Below are 25985 nucleotides of genomic sequence, written 5' to 3' on the forward strand. Positions count from 1 at the left end.
TGTTAAGTTTAATTATATTTTAAATATGAAATATATAGAGGGAGGAGAAATTAGGCATGTTTTGGAAATAGGTTCATTATTATTCAAAACAATTATCTATCTAGTCAAATATATTTGATTAAACAAATTAATAGCCATAGACAGTCAATCAAGTACCAACAAATTATAATTCTAAATAACCAACTAATAATCTAGTCCACATTCCTAGCCAATCAATTGTTTGGTCACCATAGCTATTACATGATTGATCCATGTGAGTCCATAACCCTAATAATTTTATTCTATCAATAGAAAACACCTCTCCCATTGGCCTTTATATATATATTATGAACTTTTTGTCACAAATATCCCATCTCATCTTAGGCCTTAGCTGGTAATCTACTAGAGATATTGGCAATGTCTTTCCTATGGCTAAGTATTCTTACATTTGCTACCATCTTGATAACTCATTTGTTCCGAAAATGGAGGGATCCTAAGATAGCCAATGGAACTCTCCCTCCCGGCTCGATGGGATTTCCCTTTATAGGCGAAACCCTCGAGCTTCTTATTCCTAGTCGTTCTCTCGATCTTCATCCTTTCATTAAGAAGAGAATCCAAAAGTATGGGCCGGTTTTCAAGACCAATTTTGCGGGTAGACCGGTGGTGATCACGACTGATGCCGAGGTTAACCACCACTTGTTCTTACAAGAAGGGAGGTCGGTAGAGATGTGGTATTTGGACACGTTCGCGAAACTATTCAACATGGATGGAGAGTCCAAGCCAACCGCGTTTGGGGCTGTCCATCGATATGTTAGAAGCATTGTTTTGAATCATTTTGGAACCGAGAGTCTTAAAAAGAAGCTTCTACCTCAAATGGAAACCTTTGTGGATGCAACATTGAAAACATGGACTGTTCAAGACTCTATCTTTGTCAAAGAAGCTGTTGCAAGTGTAAGTAATTGGTTAAATTTTCCATATATTATTCTCTTCTTTTTTTTCTTTAAGTGAAATTTTGTTAAGATAAACCAAAAATTGCATCTACTCTGAAAAAAACCAAACTTACAATACATCTTATAACATCATTTGTCACTAGATAATCAAATTATATCAAAATGAAAATGACCGAATTCAAGTCTATCAAATTAACATAATGATATGGACCTTACTTAGGTTACTTTTTTTTTTCTTCCATCATAGTTAATACAACTAAATTTAATTTTTATGTTACCGATTTTTTATTTAGCGATGTTGAATTTTTTTTCCCGTTTTCTGTGTAATCTTATATATATTTTCTTGTGTGCTCATGATTCTCGTCAATAATATTTTGCAGATGGTTTTTGATTGCACCGCCAAGCAAATGATTGGCTACGATTCAACAAAATCCGTCGATAAATTAAGCGAGAAGTTTACAAGTATTTTACAAGGATTGATGTCTTTCCCAATAAATATTCCCGGAACAGCATTCCATAGGGTTCTACAGGTATACATAAATATTTTAGTTACATGATTCAAATTATAAGTTTTATTAATTAGGTTAATATAATGATCATGCATTAAAATTTTCAGGAGAGCAAGAAGATAACCAATATGATAAGAGAGAAAATCAAGGAAAAACAAAAATTCCCCAAGGAATTTGATGAAGATCTTCTTGATCAAGCTGTAAGAGAGATGAGATCCGAGAAATTCCTAACCGAAGATTTCATCGTCCACTTCATCTTTGGCGCTTTGTTTGCTAGCTTTGAGTCGATTTCATCGGCTATAACTTTGGCATTTAAGTTACTCTCCGACCACCCTCAAGTTGTCAACGAGCTTAGGGTATATATATGTACTTTATAGCCAACACTCGAGTCGAAAATCGGGTGTTTTCTCCGCTCTTTCTTACATTATTTTTGTTTTGGTTAATTTATTTAGGCCGAACATGAAGCGATTCTTTCGAAACGAGAAAAATCTGATGAGACGTCTCTTCTTTCATGGGATGAATACAAATCAATGCCTTTTACTCTCCATGTAAGTTACAAAATGAATCCCTCTTACTTTTTTTACTTTGGTTACACTTACATGCACATGCATGAAATGAACTTACTATATATTGTAAAAATGAAATAGGTTATCAATGAGACCCTAAGGTTGGCAAATGTTTCTCCCGGTTTACTTAGAAGAGCAATGAAAGATATTCAAGTCAATGGTAAATTAATTAATTGATGTTATTATATTATGATCATGATATATATGTAAACCTAATTAATATCTTAACAAAGGCTCATTTAATTTTCTCATCTTATTGAAGGTTATACAATTCCCGCTGGTTGGACTATCATGGTTGCTACGTCAGCTCAACAACTTAACCCTAAAACATACGATGACCCATTGGCGTTCAACCCATCGCGGTGGAAGGTAAATATATATTTTCTTGAATTTAACTTGCTTAAAATAAAAAAAAATAAAAACTAGGTGAATCCATGCAAATTCTTCGACGTGAAAACAATGGTAAACTTAATTTTATCGAATAGGAACTCGATGCGAGTGTGATATCAAAGAACTTCATGCCCTTTGGAGGAGGAATGAGGCAATGTGCTGGTGCAGATTTCACTAGGGCTTTCATGACCACTTTCTTCCATGTATTAGTAACAAAATATAGGTAATTAATTTATGATTATTTTATTAAATCAAATATGAACATTTTAATATATAGAGAATGGTGTTATGTTTAATTAACATTTAAGTTTGTCTCTTTTCTTATAATTAACAGCTGGGAAAAGGTCAAGGGAGGGGACAAGATTGGAAGAACACCATTTTTAGATTTTGGAGATGGCATTCATATTAAGGTTTTGAACAAGGTGTAAAACTGCAATATCTTAAGAGAAAATAATAAGATATTGCGGAAGGACATATTTCCAGGATTTCATTTTTAGAAAAAATTATTTCTTGTTTTGTATGTAATAATTATATAACCATACATAATAGAAACACTTGTATCAAATATATTTCTTAAATATAATTTGTACTTTCACATATAATTTGATATTAAGATAGTTTGAATTATCTACTCCAATTTTTCTTACAAAAATACAAATTCAAACTAATTAATGCAATAAACTATAACAATTGCAACATATTATTAGCCTCCCATGTATTATATTTTTGCAACAAATTATCACACTTCAAATAAAGTATCAATTTAGTATTGCTTTTTATGAAAGTAAACAAGAATTTTACAATGAAGAATATTGTTGAAGCAAAATAATTATATTTATTTCTTGATTAATAGTTAGATATATAAAAAGTATTTAAAGTTTTATATATAAAAAGTATTTAAAATTTTACCGAGGGCTATAGCCCACCATCGCCTTTGGTGTAGCTACGCCGCTTTAGGCAGGTTAAATTCCTAAATTAAAAAATAAAATTCAATACAAGTCAATGTATGATACATAAATTAAAGAAAAAAGTCACAAACTTAGTTTCGTTCTTATTAAAATCTCAATATAATTAAAAAATATTTCATCCACTTATATCATTAATTTTATTAATCAAAATACTAAAATATTTTTTTATTTATTTTAAATATATATTTTTTAAATATAAAATCACTTTCTCAAAATCAACAATTATATAAACAAAAATTAAAATAATTCCAGACTTATTCAAACAAATCTATACCTATAGTAAGGGTGGATATACGTTAAGTTAAGCTAAATATGACATGACTCTTTAATTTTCTAATTTTTTAAATTTATTTCTCGAAACCTATGTGAATCTACCAATTTCATTTATAATTTTTCTAAAAAAGAAAATTCAAACTCAAAACAAATTTTTTTATAAACACATCCAAACTTCGATTACTAGCTAGATCCGTTGTTGCGACCAAGCCGCTAATAACATTAATAAACATATATTCACCTTATCTCACCAACCCACCTTAAACATATTTTATACATTTCTATTCTTTACATTGCTCCAGCCCCGCACCCTAGAGTCCTGCCCCGCATCCAACCCGCCTCTTCACCCATGTATCAGACCCGAGTATCTCTGGCCTAGCTTTGCTTGAACTTATTTGTTTTCTTTTTCTTTTAATATTTAAAAGGCCTAGCTAATTAATTTCTAAAAATCTTAAAAAATAAAAAACAATTAAATAAATATTTTCAACAAAATTTTAAAAAAAAGCTACTGTCCCTAGGCCATGTTTTGATTTTATTTTTTTTATTTCCAACTTTGATTATTAAATATTTTTTTAAGGTAATTTCGAGATTCTACTCTAGCTTAGGTACTTTCTCGATTTTATATACTAATTTATTTTATGCACTATGATATAAGTAAATGCATGCTCTAGGGATATATTAGGGATATATTGACACAAACTTAGATAAATGTTTATGTTTGAAATTATCTTTAGATCTAGATAAATGTTTATGTTTGAAATTATCCTTAGATGTATGTTTTAGGGTTTTATAAATAAATAAAGTTTAAATGAATATTTTATAAAAAAAATATCAAAAGTTTATAATAGAGACAGTCATTCGACATTATCGTGAGACATAGAATCGATGTCCTTCCTCACGTGTAACTAAACTCAGAACCTAAATTGAAATCTCTAATTCGTGTTTAAACATGTAACATATTTTTGTTTCCAAATTTCTCGAGGATTAAATAAGGGACGACGGTAAAAAAGTCAAAGCGGCAAGTAAATGATTTCATCGAAATCAAAATCAAAATTTTTGTTAGTTTGGCCTAACATTCTGTTCTATATCTCACAAGAGATTCGAGATAAATGTAAAAACGGTTTCAAAATGTCAACGAATTATTTTAGTCGTTACAAATGTGATATGTTTTAATATAGTTAAATCAATCCTTACACTAGTATGAAATGAAATAATAGCTACAATTAAATATTATGTCGCTATTAGACAAAAAAAATTGAAATATTAATTGGAAGGAAGAAAATAGTCATAAAATAAAATATTGTCATTGTTCAAATTGTACCCTAGATCAATAGTAATGTTCTTATTATCTTATACCAACAATGCAGAAGAATTAGTGTTTTACAAATCTATATTAGTTTTCTCTAGTCTAGTTTTATTTTTTTTTAAATTATCACAAACATTTAGGCCTGGTTTGGATTGGGGTTATTGTAATAACTTAGAGGGGAAAAATGAGTAATAATTGGTGATGATTTTGAGGAGATGAGAATATTTTTGATAAAATTAATTAAAGGGTATTGATATATAATAATAAAATAATAAATAGTAATTTAAAATAAATGGTATTTTAGTATTTTGGGTAATGAATTAAGTGGTGTGATTTATGAAAGGGGGAGTGAAAAGATGTTTGAATGTGTTGAATTATTTAAATAATCCCAACCAGCCTTAGTGTTTGTTCAGTTATTTAAATAATTCAAGGTATTGTTTAGTTTGAGATTATAAAAAAATTTGTTATTAGATTAAAAATACTAGTATTTATATTTAATAAAAAAATATATTATAATATTTTAATTAATAAAATAAGGGAATAATAATTGAATTATTTAAATAAATTTCATTGTTAAATCACAAGTTTAAGGTCAATAATTTTATATTTTATTAATTAGTTAAGAAAACACATAAAATATTAAATAGCCATATTAGACTTGGTTGAATTATTTTTTAATAAATTTAATCATAATAAAATATTATTTAATTTTCTCTCATATACATAATACTAAATTTATTAATTAAAATACTAAAATATATTTTATTTAAAATTTACAAAAATTAATTTATCATTATATATTAATATCATTTAAAATTTTTAATAAAAAAAATACACTTCTCTAAATCACCACCAAACCAATCAATATGTTTATTTAAAACCCCACCACCAAACAAGCTCTAGTATATATTAGTGTTTATTTTATTTTATGATTAACGGTAACATATTTAATTGTAATGATTTTTTTTTATTCCCTATGTTTTAAGTGAGGAGTCTGATCAACATGTTTATTATTAAATACATAAATCAATTTCAAAAGTGTATATATTTATATATAATATAGTTGCCAAACTAGATTGTGAAATTCCTTGAAAATTTATAAGCAAAAAAAAGACTAAGATAAACTCTCAAAAGAAATTATTATTATTATTATTATTATTTATTTTTTTATTTGAGAAAAAGACAATATCCGCGTGTAATGGTAGACTATAACAATAAATTAATTATTGAATTGCTCGGTAATTTCTTGTGGACCATGCACTCATTAATTGGACTGTTTGATGCTTATTGCAATATTTTTCAACCAAACAATATTTAATAAGAATGATGCAACCATCATCAATTATGATTTCATAAGTCTCATTTATATATATTGACTTTGAACAAATATTAAAGTCTAACGTATAACTAGTATAGAATTTGATTACGTGGTGGTTCGGGATGATTCAATATACACTCATTTTTTAATATTTCTCAAATTTAGGAATTTTAAAGAATGAATGGGAGAGAATAACGTGACACAATCTGATTCGTTAAAAAAATATAAAAATTTCTCTTTTTTCTCGCACTTTATTTTTATTTCTATGTCACATCATTCTCCTCCTATCACTATATACTCGTGCTCTCAAATTGGTATCTCATCTCAAAAAACAGTTCAAATTGGTATCGCTTAATTTTATTTTTAGTTCATTAAGTTAGGAAATGTAAGTTCTAATCAATTCTCTTAATTTTATTTTTACATGATTATGTTTTGACCGTGACCAAACAATAGAACATTTTAAACTAGAATATTGAATTAGCTGAATCAAATTAAGCGTGATATTCTAATCTCTAATATTTATTTATAAGTTTTAAAGGAAGCATGCATGATATTCTAATATATTATATATATACTTTTATTTATTTTTGAATATATAAAGCCAGGAAACTTTTGAGTCAAATGAGACGGCATGGAAACTTCTACTAGAATATGATATAGTGTCGTTCAAATTCTGCTTTCATATTTAAAGATTAAAATAATTATTAATAAATTAAAAAAAATGATTTTTTCTTTGTAGAGGACGAAATAATTTATTATCCAGAATTTTGTAGGTAAAAATAAATTAAAATAAAAAAAGTGAAGACAATATCTGTTATAAACTATTTTTACAAAAAATACTAAAATAAATTGAAAGATGAAACATGCAACTCCGATCCCTTAATTGATTTTTTTTATTGGTTCTTATTGTTAGATTATTTCACTTTTTAATAAAAAAACAACCGGCCAAATTAAAGAAATCTGTGTTTAAAAATATGTTAGTCAATAAATTTGACGATTAATATTTAATAGGTACATGCCTACCAATAATACGATACATAAAAAATTAGTATTAAAACAATAAATATATTTCAACATTAAACTATAATTAGTTTTAAGAAAAAAAATCTCACTTAAACGTATTACTTTTACAACTAGTTCACTTAGACGTATGTACTAATAAAATATTATTTAAACATATTTATTATCAAAAATTGGTTCATTTAGTCTCTTCTAGTAATATGGCTAACTTTTATTTTTAAATTTATATATTTATTAATTAAATATTAATATATTTTCTCCCTCCTTCTTCTTCATTAATTAAATCAGGTAATTTATTTTATTCTTATTTTTTTTTTATTTTAATATTATTTCTCTTTTATATGTTATCTTCCTTTTTTATTAGTTTTTATTTATCATATTACTTAAATTCTCATTTTTTAAAAAAATTTAACAATTTATTTATAAATTTTATATTTTACTGTAATATTTTTTATTTAATTTTTATTCACGACTTACACTAGTAGTAAGGTGTATTGTTTTGTCTAATATTTGATTATTACTATTTTGGGTTTGATTTTTGGGTTTGATGAATGAGTTTTATTATTATTAAATTTTTAATTCTTAAATAATTTATTTTTGTGTTGAAGAATTTTTATTGTTGAAAGGATTTTCATTGTTATATTCAATTATTGAGATCAAACAATTTTAAAATAATTAATAATTTATGTGAATATATGAAAAAAAATATAAAAAAGAAGAAAAAATATAATGTTAAAATAATTAATGATGAATGCTCATATATATATAAAATAAAATTAAAATAATCAATAATAAATGCTTATATAAAAATAATAAAAAGATAAAAAAATAAAAGGAGGGTTCATTTATTAGTAATAAATGAAAAGGAACGAGAGAGAAAATATATTAATATTTAATTATTAAATATATAAATTAAAAAATAAAAATTAATTATAGTTTACTAAAAGAGGCTAAATAAACCAATTTTTATTAGTACATACGTTTAAATGACTTTTTATTAGTACATCCGTCTAAGTAGGCTAGTTTAAGTGGGCTAGTTGTACAAGTACGTGAACTTTTTTCCTAGTTTTAATGTATGCCACTTAATGTATTCTAACAAATTGTAGGTGACTTTTAGTATATTAGAATTTGATTATACACTTAAATTAAACATAAAAATATAAATATTGATGCAGCATAAAAAAAAGTTTAAAAGTACAAATAAACAAACATAAACAAATGAAATTATAATTCGAATATTAATTTAAATATGATAATATTATTTTAATCGTTTTTTTTTTAATTAAGAAAAACTAACATGAAATCCAAAATAAAGAATTTTTGTTTTTATTTAAAATATTTACAGTGGAATCGAACCCTTGTCATTTTGGTACATTAGATCGAGCCACGTTGGGTCTAATATACCTTAATTATATATATAGACATTTTTTTTACTCTGCAATTTATAATTTTCAAAATATTCTAAGCATTGAAATGATTTTATAAAAATTCATATATGGACTAATTGCACTATAATTAAAATAAATGATTAGTTTAAAAACAATATCGTATCCATCGATTTTCAAATTAATTAAAATTCAAACAATTTTTCAAAAATAAGTTAAAAGGTACAAATAAATATATTAAATGAAAGAGCTAAATATAATATATATCTATGATTAAAATAATTTATGTTTATTTTGCATGAGAGAAATAAGCATAAACTAATTATTTATTTTAATTATAGTACAATTAGCTAGTATATTAATTTTTAGAAAATATAAATTTTAGAAAAATAAATTTAAAATTTATATATAAATTTTAGAAAAATAAATTTAAAATTTATATATATATATATATATATATATATATTATTTGCACAAAAATTAAAATAAATAATTAGTTTGAAAATGATATTAATCAATCAATTTCAAAATAATTTAAATTTGGACAATTTCTAAATAAATCCTAAAATGAATAGGAATAAATAAATTAAATGAAAGAGCTAAATAAAATATATATATCTATAATTATGTTTATTTTTAAGTGAATAATGTTGGTGAGATTAGATTTCCATGAAACCTAGCAAGAAACTCCTCAAGAGTGATGGTTGGTGCCATCTTCAAAAAGAAACATTGCAATACGCGTGAGAGGCATTACAATACGCGTGATACAATATGTTTGAGGTGAATTATACAATACGCGTGAGGGCATTACAATACGCGTGAGAGATATTACAATACGCGTGAGGTGTATTATACAATACGCATGAGGAACATTACAATACGCGTGAGGACCACTACATAATGTTGCAACAAAACCTATCTTTGTTCATAACATAGTATTCGCATCTAGGAGTTATCAACTATAGTATATAACATAGTGTTCATAACAAAGCCTGGTGAATGATAACTCTTGGATGCGAATACTATGCAAAATCAGGTCACTAACTAAGAAAATCAACTAACTATAACAAAATGCACATTAACATACTCATTTGATCAGAATGCGATGGTTCTTCTTCAACCGCCGGAGAGTCGTGGGTCTTCTTCAACCGTTGTTGGCTACTGACTGTCGGCTGGTGATGTTGAACGGAGAGTCGTGGGGATGGGGATTAGGGTTTAGGGAGAGATAGAGTTTTTTTTGGAAAAAACGACTTAGCGTTATTTCATTAAAAATTCCCCAAAATGGGAAAAAAACACGATTTTAAGAGATCATTTTAGACATAGACAGACCTATAATGATTTTATAGTCGTATCATTCTGAATAAAAACAAAAACGTAAATGAACTATCTAATTATAATGTTTTCGTTTCTAATGATTTTAGTAAACGGTAAATTTCAATTCCTACTGATATTTCAATTCTGCTCCGTACTTGAAACTTTTCTCCATATTCCCGCAAGTGCGTCACAATCCGAGACTATGTCGGGAGAGATAGAATTGTGGCGGTTGCGTTGGAGAGTTTAGGGTTTTATAGGGAGCGGTAGGGAGAGGGGAGAGTAAAGATGAAGCGAATGAATTGGATTAACGCTTGGGAGGGGTATAAGACCATTAAGGGCAAGACGGACATTTTGCATATGAAAAGGTCATTTATCACGCTTGGATCGTCAAATTTCCGAACGGAATTAAGAGCTTGTTTGCTTGCTACTTTAATTATTTAAATGTTTTTAATGTTTTTAATATTTTTAATATTTTTAAATCCTTATTTGATTTTTAATAATAAAAATAAAATAAAATAAATGCTTTTAAATAATTTTAAAACTAAAATATAAAAAACATTTCAAGACTTGCTTGGTTACTTTTATATATTTCCACATGACATTTTTACATATAATTGCATCTAAAAAATCCAAAAATCAAAAATAAATATTCTCATGCTTATAAATAAAAACATTTAATTATTTGAAAACTAACATTATTGTTGGTGTCTTTTTCAGGTTAAAAAGTTATGTTTTAAATATCAAATTTTAATATCTTAGATAATATATAGGACTTGGGTACAATTATATAAACAAATGTTAAAACAATATTTTCAAAAATTGAAAAAAAAAAAAAAGTAGCGTGAAAATATTTCCATTAGTGTATCAAGATCTGAACCATAAAATATAATATAAAATTTGTGTGGGATCACTCACAAAATTTCTTTCCTAATCTAAAAAACAAAAATAGATGTACCTCTTTTAAAACCCAAAACTATATTAAAATCTCGTAGGCTTCACATGTTTTATTTAAAATTTATTTTTTAAAGTCTGAGTGGTCAAAAAAAATAAGGCCTTATTTAAATAATTTTTCTTTTCAAATTAGACCCTCCACAACATCCTTTTGAAGAGTTTACTTTTATTTTTTATTTTTTTTATTACTATAAATTATGGTAATGTTACGTACCTTTCAAATGATGTCGTATCTAGAATAGTGTTATCTATAATTTTGGGATTTTGAAAAACGCCCCTTGATTTACGGAAAGTCTGAATTTATTTTTGAAAATTTACTTTTAGAGATACAAAGATATATATATATGTTCATTTACTTATTTTTGTGTAAAGATGATTTTTTTTTTTTTTTAAAAAAAAAGAAGAGTTTGACCATGTTAAGTGCCATAATTTTATTTATAAAAAACAAAAAATTATTTTTAGTGAGATTTGAGTATAATAAAATAAAAATCTTATTTTTCATTCTAAACTATTATGCTATATTCTTTTATATTAAAATAATTAATAAATTTAAATAAATAACCTATTCATTGAAGTGCTTGATGCTTTGAAGTCACCAAGGTTGAAAATAACTTATATTTTTTTTATTTCAATCAATTAATTATCAGGATAAAAAGAAGAAAATAGTTTTGTTCTTAGAATTAATTGTGAATTTTGTAATTTTTGAAGGTGATGAAAATGAATATTTGAACAAATAAGGAAGATATTTTCATAATATATATATAGTTTGTGAAAGTATTACCCTATTACATCCTAAGTTGATGTTTTTGTTTTATAATTGCATTAAATCAAATCAAAACAAATAATAATTTGAAAGGTATATCCTCATTATTAATCAAATTATTTTTTGAGTTTTGACCACTATTTGATCCAAATCATTTCAATCTAGTCATTTTGTTTATTAATTTTGATTTTAGAAAATTTTGTGTAGCTATTAAAATCTTTGACCGCTTTTGTAGGTGCATATTAATTGGAATATTAAAAAAAAAATTAATTAAATTTATCACATTTTTTAATAATTAAATATTTAATTTATCAATTAAAATTTTAAATTGTTTGTCTACAAAATATTCAAATCATATTTTTTTTTATTAAATAGTCTAAATTCATAATCAAATTTTATTTAAACCAATCAATACAAACAAAAATATATTTGATACAATGATGTCATTATATGGGTAAACAAAATTGACCGGCATTCCTCAATATTTCCCTGTATTACGCTTGACTTTGACAACACAAAATCTATAATATTTTAATTTATATTATAATCATAAATAAGTAACAATTCTCTTCTCTGATAAACTATATATTAAACTAATTTTAACAATAAATTATTCCAAATAAACGAAATAAAACATATAAAATGTTTTTTTAATAAACTGAATAATTTGGAGCTAAGAAATTGAATAATTTTAAAAAAATAAAATAAAAAAATACAACATTAACAATTTAAATAAATTTGATACTTTCAAAATTATCTTAAAATTGAGGCTCAAAATTTTTAGAAGAAAGGTAGATTCATTCAACTTATTTACTTAAACAGTCAAATATATTTGATAATATTTACATTTTTCTTATTTATTTTAGATGGTCATGTTTATTATGTACACGCTCAAATTTATTTAATTTTTTTTATTTGTGTTAACTTATTATCAATTTTATTTAACATTTTATAAGAAATTGAAACTTATTCGCTATTATAAACTATATCAAACTAGCTTAGGGTTTGTAGCAATTTGTTATTTTTACCTCCATCATTAATGAAATTTGGTTAGTTTAACTCACCATTTATTAAAAAAATTATATTTATTTTTTATTTTTTTTAATTAATGAAAATTAACATTACACTCCACGTCAAGACTCCCTCAAAACACTTCTAAATGGAATCTAACCAGCTACCTCTTGGAATTCACAAAATTATACTAATTATAAACTTTAACAAAAATAAAATAAAATAAAAGTAATGATAGGAAAAAAAAAATTTGTAATGAATATCATTTTCTTTCTCTTTAATTTTAAATTGTATATGTGACTTAAAATATTTAATAATTTTTCTCTTTTTAACTTTTTCTTATTTTAAAAAAGAGAAATGATTAGGTGATGGAATTTGGTGAGGGAATGACTTGGCATAATCTTATTCGTTGAAAAAATCAAATAATTTCTCTTTTTTCTTTCTTTCCTCCCACTTTTACATTTTCCAAACCGATGATGCAAAGTTATTCCCTCACCAAATTCCCTCTCTCTATCATTACTCTTTAAAAAAAATATATAATAATTTCTCTCTTTAATTTTTTATTATAAAATTATTATAAATATTTACCTAATTTGAAATTAGATCATTATAAGATAAATTATTCAACTTAAACTAAAAACTAATAAATAAAACTCAAATTATCTCTTATATTATATATATTTATTAATTTATTAACTTTTTCAATTATTACTTTTAAAAATATATAAATTAATTAATTAATTCAAATATATAAATATATAATTACAAATTAATAGATAAAAAAAATAATATACAAAAACAATTTTTTAGTAGAAGTTCTCCTTTTATCCCTAATATAGTCTCTACTCTATATTTTTAAAAGAGAACAAATTATTAAGAGAAATAATTAAAATGCATTTAGATTTAGAGTGACATCTATAATAATTTAAAAAAGAATATTTATAATAATAAAAAAATTAAAGAGAGAAATTATTAAGTATTTTTTAATAATAAAAATTATTAAATGTGTTATATTTAAATATTAAGAAGAAAGAAAAATAAATATATATTTAGCAAGTTTAATTAGTACAAATTTAATTCACAATTATATTTAAGAAGAATTTTCACTTCGACCAATTAGAAAAAAAAAATTTTAATTTCAGATTATAGAGAGGATTATAAAAATATACAAATAAAAAAGAGATAAAGAGGGAATATATATTAATTTCAAAATTTGGACTATAGTGAGTGCAGCGAACTATTCAACCCACTTCGCTTACATCACCCTCCGTATCCAATTTAATTTATTTTTTTTAGTATTATTTTAGATTGTTCAGTTTATTAGATAAATATTAACATTATAAGTTGAATCAAACTAGTCCTAAAAAAATATATATATAAAGGCATATGTAGTAGACCTAATAAGGGGATTACTAACCTTTTCTCTCTCCAAAACAAAATATCTATGGAGCTTCTTCTCACCCTTTCTCTTCTCCTCTTTGCAATCATAGCCATCTCATTTACACTAAATTACATCTTAACCCCAAAAATCAACAATGAAAAAGACGAAAAACCCAACAATCTTCCTCCAGGAAGTTCAGGCTGGCCATTGATAGGAGAAACCCTAGAATATTTCTCGAAGCTTAAAGATTGCATTCCCGAACAGTTTGCAACTGAAAGAATGAAAAAATACTCGACCAAAGTGTTCCGAACAAACATAATTGGTCAGCCGACAGTAATCTTGGCCGGAGTTGAAGGAAACAAGTTTTTATTTTCTAATGAGAATAAGCTTGTTCAAGCATGGTGGCCGGCGACGATTGACAAGATATTTCCTAAATCGAGTAAGAAAACGACGAGGGAAGAGTTTATTAAGGTGAGGAAGATGCTGCATTCGTTTCTTAAAGCTGATGGGCTTCAGAAATATGTGGAAATTATGGATTTGGTTATGAGAGAGAGTTTGGAGAGAGATTGGAAAGGGAAGAAAGAAGTTTTGGCTGGTGAGGTTGTGAAGAAATATACTTTTGGACTTGCTTGTAGAGTTGTTTTGGGAATTGATGATTCTGAAAAACTTGAGAAACTTGCTAAACCTACTGAAGATATTGCTAAAGGTAAATAAATTACTCACTCTTTTTATTTTATTTCAATTCATTCATATATATATATATAAAAAACATGTCAAACAAGTTTGTTTATCTATAGTTAGATGATAGGATGATTATTAAACTTTCAAAAACTAATTTTTAAAAATAAATTTAGTAAAATCTAAATAAAATCCAAAAAAAAAAAACAATATCAAACAAACTAAAGGGAATGACACGACATCACTTCATAATTGGTTAAAAAAGAGAAAAAGAGAAATTATTTGATTCGACAAATATCATTTCCTCTTATATTTTCTCATACAAATTTTCTCGCTCTAATGGAAATGGAAAAGTGAACAAAAGAGAGAGTGAAATTTTTTATAATTTTTCAAAAAAGTCATATTATTCTCTTTCAAATTTTCTCTTTTCAAATTCCTTTTTCATTAATATATTTTAGTTAATAAGATATGTGAGTTCATGTTGATGATTATAACAATGATATAATAGAGAAAAATAAAAATCTAAAAGACTAGGTAAAATGTAAAAAAACAATCCTTAAAAATTACCACATCAAATTAACTCAATTTATTATAATTGATCAAAAAAAACAATTATATTGTCCTCTACAACTAGTAGAGTCTTAATTCAACTAATTAATAATAATAAATTTGTTTTGAATAATTATGTATAATTCAGAAAAAAAAAAAACAATCCCTCATTTGAATTAGTAAAATAAGTTAATTTGGATCTATAAGTTGTATCCAAAATTTGGGTTTTTTTAATGATGACTAATTTAATTTTAAGTTATTAGGTAAAAAAATTATCAACCTCAAATAACAAATTTATTTTATTAATAATTTTTATATATAAATTACTCATTTATTTCGTTGAAAAGTAGGTCTTCATCTAAGCTTAGATCATCGGTTGCTTTCCCTACCAAAATTCTGAATATTCACTAGAAGCTTCAATAATAATAGTGGTGGATCCTACATGTTTTAAATGACTTAAAAAAACAAAAATTGACTCAGATGTAAATTAATAGTTGGTCTAATATTAACATTGACCAGATAAGGAAAATATTTTTTCATGTTAATTAATAATTTGTTTGATGTTGGATATTTGAGGGTTTTTAATAGGTTGATTTTATTAAAAGTTTTGTTTATAAAAATTAAGTTATTTTTTGTTTGAATTATTAAAAAAATTTGTAAAATTAAAATCTCAATCAAAAAGCTCAAATATGATAAAAGAGTAGAATTTCAATCACTATCTATATTCAATATTTTAACAATAAATATTAAAGAATGAGCACATGGGTGGCTGGGAACTTTCAATTTTAAATTTAAAGAATTTTTGTGTGACATAGTAACAAAATATTGTTTCTTTTTTTATTTGTTATTTTTTAATTGTAAGATTTTGTGTATGGAATTATGTCTTTCTTATTACTAATAATCACCAATGTATTAATTTTCGATGAAAAGGGAGCGTATCTATACCAATTAATTTTCCTGGAACCGCACTCTACCAAGCGATAAAATCATCAAAGGTGATGAGAATAGAAATAGAAGAAATGATAAGGAAGAGAAAAATAGAGATTGCGGAGAAAGTGGAACAAAAGAAAAACGTGCTTTCAACTTTGCTTTTGGCAAGCGACGAGAACTCACAATTCATGAATGAAGAAGATATTTCAAGCCACATTGCTGGACTCCTCCATGCCGGCTTCGACACTCTCAATTCTCCTCTATCCTTCATCATGAAGTATCTAGTTGAATACCCCGATATTTATCAGAAAGTCCTCAATGGTATATATTTGATTTTTTTTATGTTCTTTATCAAGTTTAGTTGAATTGATGTTTATTGATTCTAAACATTAATTATTTACCATCAGAGCAAATGGAAGTTGCAAAGTTGAAAGCACCCAAAGACTTGCTTAATTGGGATGATGCAAAAAGGATGAAATATTCATGGAGTTTCGTATGTGAAGTATTGAGGCTCATGCCACCGGGTCCTGGTGCTTTTAGGGAAGCAATTACCGACTTCAACTATGGCGGTTATTTTATTCCCAAGGGTTGGAAGGTAAATTACTTGAAATTATAAATTTCGTCGTTTTGAAACACTTTTTTATGTTTGTTTTTTAATTTAGATATAAAAACATTCAAATAGTTTACAAACTTTAATGACATTACTAATTTTATGTATTTTTATTAGTTACACTGGATGGCACACATTACCCATAAGAACCCGGATCACTTTCCAGACCCGGAGAAGTTTGACCCGTCGAGGTTTGAAGGAAATGGACCAGCGCCTTACACTTATGTCCCGTTTGGGGCAGGACCTAGGATGTGCCCGGGGAACGAGTATGCAAGGCTTGTTTTGCTCGTGTTCATCCACCACATGGTCTTAAATTTCAGCTGGGAAAAATTGATTTCAAATGAGAAGATTGTTAGTGATCCAATTCCAAGGTTGACAAAGGGATTTCCAATTCGCCTCCATCCTAAATATCTTTGAACAACTATACAATACTAGTCAATTGTTGGATTTATAAGTGAGACACATGCATTTTAATTTTTTGTTGGTCAATTTTTTACAATTTTCTTTAAAATTTTGCATATATGTGTAACATATAGAAAGTATGAATAATAATGCTCATGTTGTTTACATTTCAATGGGAAGGAATATTATAATTGTTTTTTTTTACTATTTATAAATAATACTTAATATTAAACACAAGATTATAAAATATATTTAATTTATATAATTTTTAAACTTCAAACTAAATTTTATTTACACATCTTTACAGATATAACACATACAACTATATTTGTAATACACTTTGTAGTTCTTATACCAAACGGATATAATTATTATTAACAAAATGACCAATGATATGTGTGGTTTATTTGTGGTTGAGATAATGGTAGAAAAACATAAAATTAATACATTATTATATATTATTATATTATAATATCCAAGAGTAGTTCATTCATTGTCATTCATTGATTTTCATTAAAAACGATTCTATTATATGTTGCCCTTTTAAAAAAGTTGAGTCAAACACATAGTTTTTACATAGTTGAGATTGAATATATAGAAGGGTAGAAGTGGCCATTTGAATTTCGGATTCAAAGGCAAACTTTCTCCTTTTTTTTCACTTTGGGGGTTAGTTATATAAGTGTATTTGAATTTTGGTCTAAATACATTTTTTCTTCTTTTTTTTTTTCACTTTTGGGGTTAGTTGTAGAAGTGGCGATTTGAATTTCGGATTCAAAGACAATTTTTTTTTTCACTTTGGGAGTTATTTGGGAGTTAGTTGTCAAAGTGACGATTTGAATTTCGGATTCAAAGACAAACTTTTTTACACTTAGTTATTGTTTGAATTGATTTACATATCTAATTATGAATTTGATAATTTTGAAGAATCTTTTGCCCGCAAGAGACGGGGAAGAACAAGAATATCGCGATATCTAAAAGGCCAGCGGGGACAAAGATTGCTCTGACTTTTAGAGCGGTAGATGGGAGGCCCAGCGGTGTTGGCGACGGAAGAACAATGTGGTCTAGACATTTGAGGTCGGTTGTGCGGGACCCCTCAACCGTCTCACACGGTCTTCTGAAGTGGAAAACATTAAGTGTTGACCAATTGGATTCAATTTGGACTGCTATGACGTTAATAATCATTACTTAATTAATATACATTAATCATTCAATAATTTTTTTATAACATTTGAATGTTTTTATTTCTAGGATCCGTTCGAGTATACTAATGGTTCTATTGACCAATATCGAAGGACCGGATTGACACACGCCAAACAGATATGGGATAGATGTCGCTCAGATTTGAACAGGGATTATATCAGTATCCATCAAGGAGACGAGGCGGCGGTACTGGCCAATCCTCCACTAGACTACGATCGAGATGATTGGGAGTTTGTGTGTCGCAACTATTATTTCACGAAAAAATTTAAGGTACGATTTTATAAATTATAAAATATGATATTAATTATTCTAACTTCATTTTTTATTTCAAATATAGTAAAACAGTCGAACCATTGTTGTCAACAAAAATAAGCTCAAATTCCCACATCATACTGGAAGTAGACCATTTGCTCAAGTGGAGGAAGAATTGGTATGTACATTATTTCTAATAACTTAATTATAAAGATTGTTATTAATTTTATAAATCATTTATTTCAACAGGTGCTTGAAATGGGACGGGCTCCCTCTGTCATTGAAGTATTCAAGAGGACCCGTACCCCAAAACCGACAAAAGAAAACCCAACCCCCGTCCCGGACGAACGAGTACAAGAGAAAATTGTAAGTTAATTAAATATATATATAGTTTTTTATTATATAAATGATAATTTATTTCAAATGTGCAGGTTGAGATGGAGGAAGTTCTTAGTAACGAACCGGAAATATCTGACTTTGAATTGACGGAGAGGGTGTTCGGACAACAAAAACATGGGGGAGTGTTCGGTATGAGATCAGGCGTCTGGCCCACACACTTTCGTGAGGATCGTCGAAGTGGCAATAGTTCACAACGATCCACTGGTCGATTGTTTGAAGAGAATCAAAGAATGACGCTGAAACTGAGGAATTGAAGAAGAGGGATGAAGAAAGAACTCGAACAATTAATGAAATACAAGCGGAAAAGCTAGAAATTGTGACAAGAATGGAGAGGGAGAAGTTAGAAATGACCGAAAGAATAGAGAGGGAAAGGTTACAAATGAATGCAAGAATGGAGAGCTTCGAAATATTTATGAGGCAACATCAACAACCACCCCCTCCTTCCCCCACCAACTAATTCTAATACGTTTGATTGGTTGTTTCGATTGAAAACAGGTTTATGAATACGTTTTCATTTGAATTTAAAACAGATTGTTTGGATGATTAGTTTGATTGAGAATTTGTAATGATAATGATCATTTCCTTTATGTGTCATTTGTTTTATTATTGATATATTGGTTTGGCTGAACATGTTTTTGTTGCGCACAAAACAATCGGTCTATTTTGTACATTTTGTAGTGAAAAACCAAAAGTAAAATGGAAATCTTTCGGTTTTTCTTCATAGGAAAAACCGAGAGTTATATGGAAAGCTTTCAGGTTTTCCTTTGAAGAAAAACCGAAAGTTCTTCATAAACCTCTCGGTTTTGTATCAAAGGGAAAAACCGAAAATTTTACAATTAACTTTCGGTTTTCCATTAAAAGGAAAAACCGAAAGTTAATTATAAAAGTTTCGGGTTTTCCCCTTAAAGAAAAACCGAAAGTTAATTATAAAACTTTCGGTTTTTCCCTTTGGAGAAAAACTGAAAGTTTATTAGAAAACTTTCAATTTTTCCCTCTAATGAAAAATTGAAAGTTAATTAGAAAACCTTCGGTTATTCTCCAAAGAGATAAACCGAAAGTTTTCCAATTAACTTTCGATTTTTCTCTCGGGTGTCTAAGCCGAAAACTCTACGATATCTCTCGATAAATGCCTAATTATAATTACCGAAAGAGTCAATACCGAGGAATGGCGAGAGTCACCTAAACTTTCGGTATTAGGTCAATACCGAAAGATATAGGGTCATTACCGAAAGTTTTTACTCTCGGTTTAAACCCTTTTTTCACTAGTGTTGTTTGCAAAACACAAGCCAAGTAATGAAATTAGTCAAGAACATAAATCCAATAAAATCAATTCAATGAGTTCACAAGTAAAATGACAGAAATTAAAGAAATTTAGGATCCCTTTTAGTTCTTTCTTCAATGTCCTCCATCAGTTTAGTCGTAAAGTTTCCACAACCACTAGAGTCACATCCATGTCCTCTTCCTTTTTGAGTTTGAGAGCCACCGCCTCGGGGAGTAGGATCATGTGGAAACCTGTGTCTTGGCTTCTCAATCTTTATCGATCCATCATTGATAACGAACCACATATCGTCATCTTGGGAGGCCAGATGCACCTCTATGCAAATCTTCCAATCATCATACTATTCTTTGCAGAACATGGGAAGCTTGTTGACGTAAGACGTGATGCTAACTGATTGCTTGAGAATATAAAAAACTTATTAACTTCTAATAGAGTTAATATCAAATTGAAGTGTATAAGCGTTGAATATAGTCAGACCCCATCTCTATTGTCGTACCCGATCCTAACAAGCACTCTAAGAGTAGGGAACTCGAACTTCATTAGTTGTACAACATCCATTCCGTAGACTAATGCGAGATAGGTTTCATCTTTTGACGTTCGAATAGTCGTTTGATAGCCTCAAATGTCTATGGTATCTTCTCATGCTGGTCTTTGTGCGTTTGAGTCATCTTCTTTATGAGTGTGATACTGTTCTTGTTTGTTGCTTACACTAATCCATTCGTTTGAGGACGATAAGGCGATGACCTATGATGCTCAATGTGATATTCGTCTAATACTTTGAGCAATTCTCCTTGAAAGTGGCGACCATTTTCTAAGACCAAGTCTTGAGGAACTTTGTATCATGCAATGATATTGTTTTGAATGAACTTAGAGACGCACAATAACTTCAGGATGTTGTAAGATTGTGCTTCGACCCACTTAGTAAAGTAGTAGATGACTACAAGGATGAACTCATGGATGTTTGAAGCATGATGTTAGATTTTCCCGATGACGCTGATCCCCCAAGTTGAGAATGGCCAAGGAAACGTCATGATGTATAGTAAGGATGTCAGAATGTGCTTAAAGTTAGTTGAACTCGAAGCAACACATTATTGTACCATGTTCTACTAGTAGTAGTCGGAACGAATGATCTTCTTTGCTGGTGTCGAGTCATTCATGTGTCGATCACACGTGCCTGCGTGGACTTCGTCTATGATTTTAATTGCTTTCAATTGATTGATACATAACATGTTTTGGACGTCGAAGGAATGTCGATTGACACAAAACCCTCATTTTTTCTTCTGGAAGTGCAGAGGATAATTACCATGCTTAATGTAGTTCTATAAAGGCTTGAATCACGCTATAATGGCTATATCCATGTTGGCTATCATATTGTTCTCGAAGTCTCGCTTCTACTTCTGTCGGATCTTTAAGGTTTGATCTTGATTCCTTCTGAAATTTATGTCATTATTGCTACTATAACTAGAGTATCCGCAAATTAGTTATGACTTCTCGAGGCGTATGTGAACGTCACATGCTTGAATTTGGCTATCCGTATGGACAAGTGCAAATGATAAGGCTTTATGTTTTCTCCTTTCACTTTCCATTCACCACGAGCTTGTGAAATGATTTAATTAGAGTTACCTACCACTTCTAATTGTCTAGCTCATTTCTCGTGGGCTGTCTTTAGACCAAATATGCATGTCTCGTATTTTGTTTCGTTGTTCGTTTGCGGGATTCTCGAGCTTGACTAAGATTAGATTGTACATGTCTATAGGATTGATAAGTATAATTCTGATGTCGTAGCCTTGCTTTCCTGAGTTTGGTCAAATAATAGCTTCTAGGTTGTCGAATCTAAAGTCATTATTTGATTGTTCATATATCTTAACTCCTCGTTGCCTTCTACTTCAATAGGTTGATCAACTAAAAAGTCTGCTACAATGCTTTCTGTGATGGAATGCTAGATCGTGTATACGATATCGTACTTTGAGATCATCATCATCCATTTAGCTAGACAAGGACACAATAACATCTTTTGGAATAAGTGGTGGATTAAGTCTAACCTCGACACCAAATTGATCATGTGGGCTTGCATGTAATTGTAAAGACCCCCGTGATCTATCTTCCGTCGTATAGCTTAGTATGCACCGCGGTGAGGCAAACATGTGACAATATGGGGGAATATTGCGGGGAGGCTCGAAGTTTGATGCGTTTCAACCTTGGTTTGCGTGTCAGATATCTTTTAAAACGAAATATTTATTTTTTAAAAGATTTTGAAAATACCTAGAGCGGTAAATAATTAATTATGTAAAAATAATTAATTCTTTATTCAAATTATAATAATCTGGGGGCTAAATAACACTTTAACCAGAACCTAGTTTAAAAGGAAATTTGACGAAATAACCCTCATAATAGGGTTATTTCCAAATTTAACATTGGCCAAATAATATTTTCAAATATAACCTTTTGTCTATGGAAAAAGACTCTTTTGCCCTTAGATTAAAAAAATAAAAAAAATTCAGTTTCTTCTCCCTCTCCTCTTTTCATATTTCCTAAACGGCCAAGCCCCACTCTTCTTCCCCCGAAACCCCACTCTTCTTCTTCTTCTTCTCCTCTCCCCCGACGACAATCCAATCCCCCGATCCAAGCCCCGACGACTATCCGAGCCCAACCCATACTTCTGCTAACAGACCCACTTACAGACCCACCACCGCTTCAAACATCATTTCTCTTACCTCACCCAGTTCTTCTTCATCTCTTACTTCCTTCAATATCCCGATTTCTGCTACTTCAACCTTACCCAACTGGCCTGCTTCTCCGACTTACAGTGATGACTTCGATTGGGAGTATATTGATGGAATTGAAGACGAAAGAGCACGTGGGTATTTTGATGATTCAATTCTTGCTTCTGTTCCAACAAGATGAAGTTCAACTTGCAATAAGAGATATAGACTTGTTCTAAGTTTAGTGATTGAGATATGACTTTGACTGAATCGTTTTGGGTTTAAAATGCATCTGTCGAGGGCGTTGCAGGTGAATGCGCATCTGTCGCCTGCGACAGATGCGCATTCGCCTGCGACGGATGCGCATTCACCTGCAACGCCTTCGACAGATGCATTTTAAACCCAAAACGATTCAGTCAGCCCATAAACCTAAATTCTAAACACTAGAACCCTAATCCATTCTTCCTAAACCTAAACGATTCAACATGCATGGAAGGTAAACGGGAAAAACTCACATATTTGCCTGCTTTTTTCCGTCGTCGGGGGCTTGGATCGTTGTTGGGGGCCAGATAGTCGTCGGGGGCCGGATAGTCATCGGGGGAGAGAGGTTTCGGGGGAAGATGAAGAGGCATTTTGGAAAGGGAGCGTTTGAAAATATGAAAAGAGAAGAGGAGAGGAGAGGGAGGGAAGAAACTGAATTTTTTTTATTTTTTAATTTGAGGGCAAAATGGTATTTTTCCATAGGCAAAAGGTTAAATTTAACAAAATTATTTATCCTATGCTAAGTTTGGAAATAACTCTCTTATGAGTGTTATTTCGTCAAATTTCCCTAGTTTAAATTAATTAAACATAACTAACTTAAAAGATTATTTATTTGAAAATTAGAATCGCCAAGTGATTTTATGACGATCAATAAAATGATACATGTATAAACGTATTTATACTAGAGTTATTCTTGGTCGTATTTCGCTCGGAAAAGGGTTTTCGCACTATGCCTTCCGCGCCCGCTTAAGGACGGTTTTTAAAAGTTCTTTTAAAATAAACAAAGTCTGTTATGATAAATTCATTTATAACATTTATTTCATTTAATTAGTAGTCTAGGGATCCTAAACAAGGATACGTTTAGATCGCGTAAATAATTGCACAAAATTATTTAAAAGGGGTGTACCTATTGTGCTGATATTAAATTTAACAAAATCTAAAAATATCAGAGGAAGATATTAAATTCCAAACGGGGCCTTATCCAAAATATTAGTTTAGAAAAATATTCCGAAAATGTAAAAAAATATCATTTTTCTAACCTCTTGGGATTGTTTGAAAATGAATTCGAGATCCAAAATTATAAAAATAATTTTGGATTTTGAAAAGTGGAACCAAACAGGTCTAGTACCGGAGTCTTAGGGTCTGGGTTAGGTTTGTCTGATCTCGGCTCGGTCGAGCTCGTTCAAGACAGGGTGGTTCGGACCAGGGCTCGGGTCGCATAGGTCAAGGGAACTCACTTTTTCATGTTATGTTTTGTGGTTTAATGATTTTTATTTTAATTGCAAAGAAATCTTCTATTTCTCCTTCGAACGGAATGTCGGACTCCCTGTTGATCCAATCGGGACAATCAAATCCTCCTTAGGAAATAGTCAAAACATATTTTATGATCCAAACGGGCGACGATCAAATCCAACTTAGGCAATGAGTCAAAAATATATTATATTCTCCTCTATATAGTTCATTCGATTGATAGTTTAAACTCTAAGGTCTAAATACAATAACTTTTGGACCTTTCTTTAATTTTTTTTATGTTATTCAAACAAATTAAAGTCGGTTCAATTTTGGTAAAATTAAAATTTTGAATTTTTAAAATTTGTTTCTTCGTTTTTTTAATTTTAAATGTAAGCATGTATTTAGTTATATATATATATATATATTTAGGAGTAAAAATGAAAATTAGTGCAATTTTTCTGAAAAGAAAAATTAAAATACAAATTTAATGATAAATATTTAGTTGTAACAAATAAAGATTTAAGAACAAGGTCAAATCATGCATTCTTCTCCTGCATAATTTATTCTTAACCATTTTAAAACATTCAATTTAAATGATCATGGTATTATTTTGTTGCCAGACAATTTTAATTTGATATTTTCTCTTATTTTAAGTTAATTCATTAATAGTTTATTAGATTTTATAATATAAGTAATTATATATTTTATAAAATAATAAAAAGTAATTTATTTTTGGTAGGACGTAAACACATCTCTCCCGTTTGAACAAGATATTATGCATTGACAATACATTAATAGTTTTCATGTGGGAGATTTCTACAATTTGTTCGTTAAGATTATTCTATATGATTTTTGTTTGAGACGCTTTGAGAGTTAATTATTTCATCCAATGTCTCAGTCTTTGGATGAATTGTTATTCGCAGTGGAATTCTTAAGGATGACATATGCATTAAAAATGTTGTATTATAGTAACTCGTTATTGTATTATCACAAGTATGTTGAATCGATAACTCAATTACTTTTGTATTATCGAATGATGACTAATATCTGAAGTTTTTTGTGCCGTAATATTAGGATTCATTGGTGATGCCAGACTTTTTTTTTTAGTTGCTGAAATTTTTTGGATTGATATGACTTATGCGACATATCAACATATTTGAGTTATTTTTTCAATTATTTTCTAGTGGATTATTTGGTTGGAGATAAATAATCGAACATTCAATGATCATAGTCGTCTGATGTATATCATTCATAATGATATTATTACGACGATTTCTAATATTCGTTCCAGAAAATGGGTGAGTTAATCGTTTTTCTAAATTATCTACAAGCTCAATAATCTATTGAGTAACATAGTTGTATTTTATTGTTATTCTTAATAATTTTATTTTTTATTTTTGATGTCT

The 25985-nt window shown here is 28.5% G+C and overlaps 2 protein-coding genes across 2 annotated transcripts; both read left to right on the forward strand.

The window, feature by feature from the left end:
- The first annotated feature begins 396 nt into the window (after positions 1-396).
- On the forward strand, positions 397-2905 carry LOC124940589 (cucurbitadienol 11-hydroxylase-like). Its single transcript, XM_047481115.1, has 8 exons — positions 397-930; positions 1310-1459; positions 1546-1794; positions 1891-1986; positions 2086-2164; positions 2267-2373; positions 2490-2617; positions 2729-2905. Exons 1-8 carry the CDS (start codon positions 397-399, stop codon positions 2820-2822), a joined length of 1437 nt encoding a protein of 478 aa, XP_047337071.1. The 3' UTR covers positions 2823-2905.
- An 11216-nt stretch (positions 2906-14121) lies between these two features.
- LOC124940029 (dammarenediol 12-hydroxylase-like) lies at positions 14122-17426 on the forward strand. Its single transcript, XM_047480507.1, has 4 exons — positions 14122-14790; positions 16242-16562; positions 16649-16836; positions 16969-17426. The coding sequence occupies exons 1-4, from the start codon at positions 14148-14150 to the stop codon at positions 17266-17268; spliced, it is 1452 nt and encodes a 483-aa protein (XP_047336463.1). The 5' UTR covers positions 14122-14147; the 3' UTR covers positions 17269-17426.
- The last annotated feature ends 8559 nt before the right edge of the window (positions 17427-25985 follow it).

The sequence above is a fragment of the Impatiens glandulifera genome, chromosome 5 (genome assembly GCF_907164915.1).
Source record: "Impatiens glandulifera chromosome 5, dImpGla2.1, whole genome shotgun sequence".
NCBI lineage: Eukaryota > Viridiplantae > Streptophyta > Magnoliopsida > Ericales > Balsaminaceae > Impatiens > Impatiens glandulifera.

Bases quoted from the DNA above. Each gene is read 5' to 3' on its own strand.
- LOC124940589 (XM_047481115.1), top strand. From the start codon at position 397: ATGTCTTTCCTATGGCTAAGTATTCTTACATTTGCTACCATCTTGATA. The intron at 1,460-1,545 runs GTATACATAAAT...TAAAATTTTCAG, and splicing joins CATTCCATAGGGTTCTACAG to GAGAGCAAGAAGATAACCAA. The intron at 2,165-2,266 runs GTAAATTAATTA...ATCTTATTGAAG, and splicing joins GAAAGATATTCAAGTCAATG to GTTATACAATTCCCGCTGGT.
- LOC124940029 (XM_047480507.1), top strand. From the start codon at position 14,148: ATGGAGCTTCTTCTCACCCTTTCTCTTCTCCTCTTTGCAATCATAGCC. The intron at 14,791-16,241 runs GTAAATAAATTA...TTCGATGAAAAG, and splicing joins TACTGAAGATATTGCTAAAG to GGAGCGTATCTATACCAATT. The intron at 16,563-16,648 runs GTATATATTTGA...ATTTACCATCAG, and splicing joins TTATCAGAAAGTCCTCAATG to AGCAAATGGAAGTTGCAAAG.